The following is a 2,021-nucleotide window of genomic DNA, read 5'->3' as shown; positions in this document are numbered from 1 at the left end:
CCTGCTGATCTTCATGATACCAAAACAGAGAGTGCTAATGCTTCTACAGTTAAAAGTTTTGACTGGATGCAAGATGAGCAATGGCAAGTTAGCAGTAACAAACCAACCGATATTATGAATACTAATGATATTACCGATTCATTTGATGTTTGGAGTGGCTTTAGTAGCTTGACCACTAGACTAGAAGATCCTTTCAGCAATAATCCTTTACAAGCTGTGAATCAAAATCATTCTGAAAAGACCTTTGAAATGGATTTATTCGGATCATCAAACAACTCACATGATATGGACTTCAGTAGATTTTCACAACATGATATTTTAGGACAGTTTGATAATCAACTGAGTTCTTCTGCAGCAACTGATACACAACCTGCAGCTGCTTCTTCAAACAGGTGCCTTTATATTATCATAGTTGCATTATTTTGTTCAAGAAAAATATGCATAATTGAATTCAACATTTCAATCAGTTTTTGAGTGTCACGTTGATTCCATTTACGACACCTTTAGGAGTTTTGAGTTCAATATATCAGTCTACATTTAGTGGTAGTTGTAATGTTGTACAATCAAGGTAAGGGGGTGTCTATAAATTTTTAGTCCTGTGAGAAAAATGACACATCTAGGTGATAGGTATAAGCTAATAATTTGTTGATTGTGCCAAGGGTATCTATTTCAAATAAGGGTTCTAGGTCAATGTACAAGTTGAAAGGGACTTTAACTTATGTCATAATTCACATTTTGCAGTTTTGCATATTATGACTCGAAAAAGACTTTCCTCTTACATGTGAATGGGAGAAAGTCTAAAGGATGCGGGAAGGAACAAACTAGAGGGTCTTTCTCTTTAGATTGTCTTCTATTAGAACATGAAACTTAAAACATATTTTATTCTTCCTCGTTCCTTGTAGTTATATTGCTACCTTGGAAGCACTTAAGAACTTGGAAGTTCTTCATCCTTTTTAGTGGTGATATTTATGCTTTGCATTTCATCATTGATTCTCTGTTTATTTGATGTAGTTTTCGAACATTTTGCAGGCTAAATTTTATTTTGATTCACATTTTGTACTTTCATAATAGAAACTTATGCTATCTTGTTGCATGTTTAGGGTGGCTGATGTAGATACCATGAGACAAACCCCAAGAGATGTTTCCACTGCAGAAGTAGGGTCAAAAGATGACTTAGAGATATTGATGTCACAGATGCATGATCTCTCCTTTATGCTTGAGAGCAATATTTCATTTCCTCCAAAATGAGATGCACCTACGTTATTTTTGTCATAATTCACGTTCAGTCATTCTACATCTCAATATTAAGATTAATTTTGTAATCTGTGGCACAGTTCTTCTCCTTTCATTGTATCTTTTTTCTTTAATGTAAAGGTCGGGGATATGGTTTTAATTCCACTCTTTGATATTTTCTTCCTTTTTTGGGTGGAATTCCTAAATTAGTTTTTGATTGTAAATCAAGCATGTTGGTGTTGTGTTGTTTTATGGAACGCAACTACTTACATTAGCATTTGGGGGAGATAATTATTACTTTGGTACCAGTGAGTACAATAATATTGTAATAGTGTCATAAAACCTGGTTAGGACCGCCAAGTTGGATCAGTCCAACTGGAAACTGGTCATATGGCCAGTCCGAGTTGTTTTTTGGTTTTTTTTTATGCACTCTGTGCTTACACTTCTTGTGAAACATATTCTTTTTAGCTGCGTTAGTCTTATCTCTTCAGACTGCTATTCAAATCTTCACCTTTACCTAAAGAAAATGGTCAGATCAATCATAGTTAAAGGAGGAGTTTCACTGTTGATCTGAAACCTGCTATATTCTCATCATTTGTGTGGTGCTTTATCTCTTGAAGAAGTTTGCTGGAAGTTTATAATGATTATTAATTTTGACATATTTACTTTTCTTAATTCTCAGCAGCAAGTAACGAGTAGAATGCATATTATATATCGTATCTAGACTCCTGGTTCGTAGTCTGTTCAGTTTTTGGGTTTAATATGAGATAAGTCATGAAGGAGATAGC

General features: G+C 34.4%; 1 protein-coding gene across 1 annotated transcript in view; it reads left to right on the top strand.

The window, feature by feature from the left end:
- The window catches only part of LOC101502501 (uncharacterized), a 3,958-nt gene extending 2,249 nt beyond the window's left edge, over positions 1-1,709 (top strand). The window contains exons 3-4 of the mRNA XM_004509869.4: positions 1-392; positions 1,101-1,709. Coding sequence (XP_004509926.1) covers positions 1-392; positions 1,101-1,248 — 540 coding nt within the window. The 3' untranslated portion in view covers positions 1,249-1,709. The remainder of the gene's footprint in view (positions 393-1,100) is intronic.
- Positions 1,710-2,021: the final 312 nt, after the last annotated feature.

Source organism: Cicer arietinum, chromosome 7, assembly GCF_000331145.2.
Source record: "Cicer arietinum cultivar CDC Frontier isolate Library 1 chromosome 7, Cicar.CDCFrontier_v2.0, whole genome shotgun sequence".
NCBI lineage: Eukaryota > Viridiplantae > Streptophyta > Magnoliopsida > Fabales > Fabaceae > Cicer > Cicer arietinum.
Note: the sequence above shows the minus strand (reverse complement) of the source record. Positions and strands in the feature narration are given on the sequence as shown.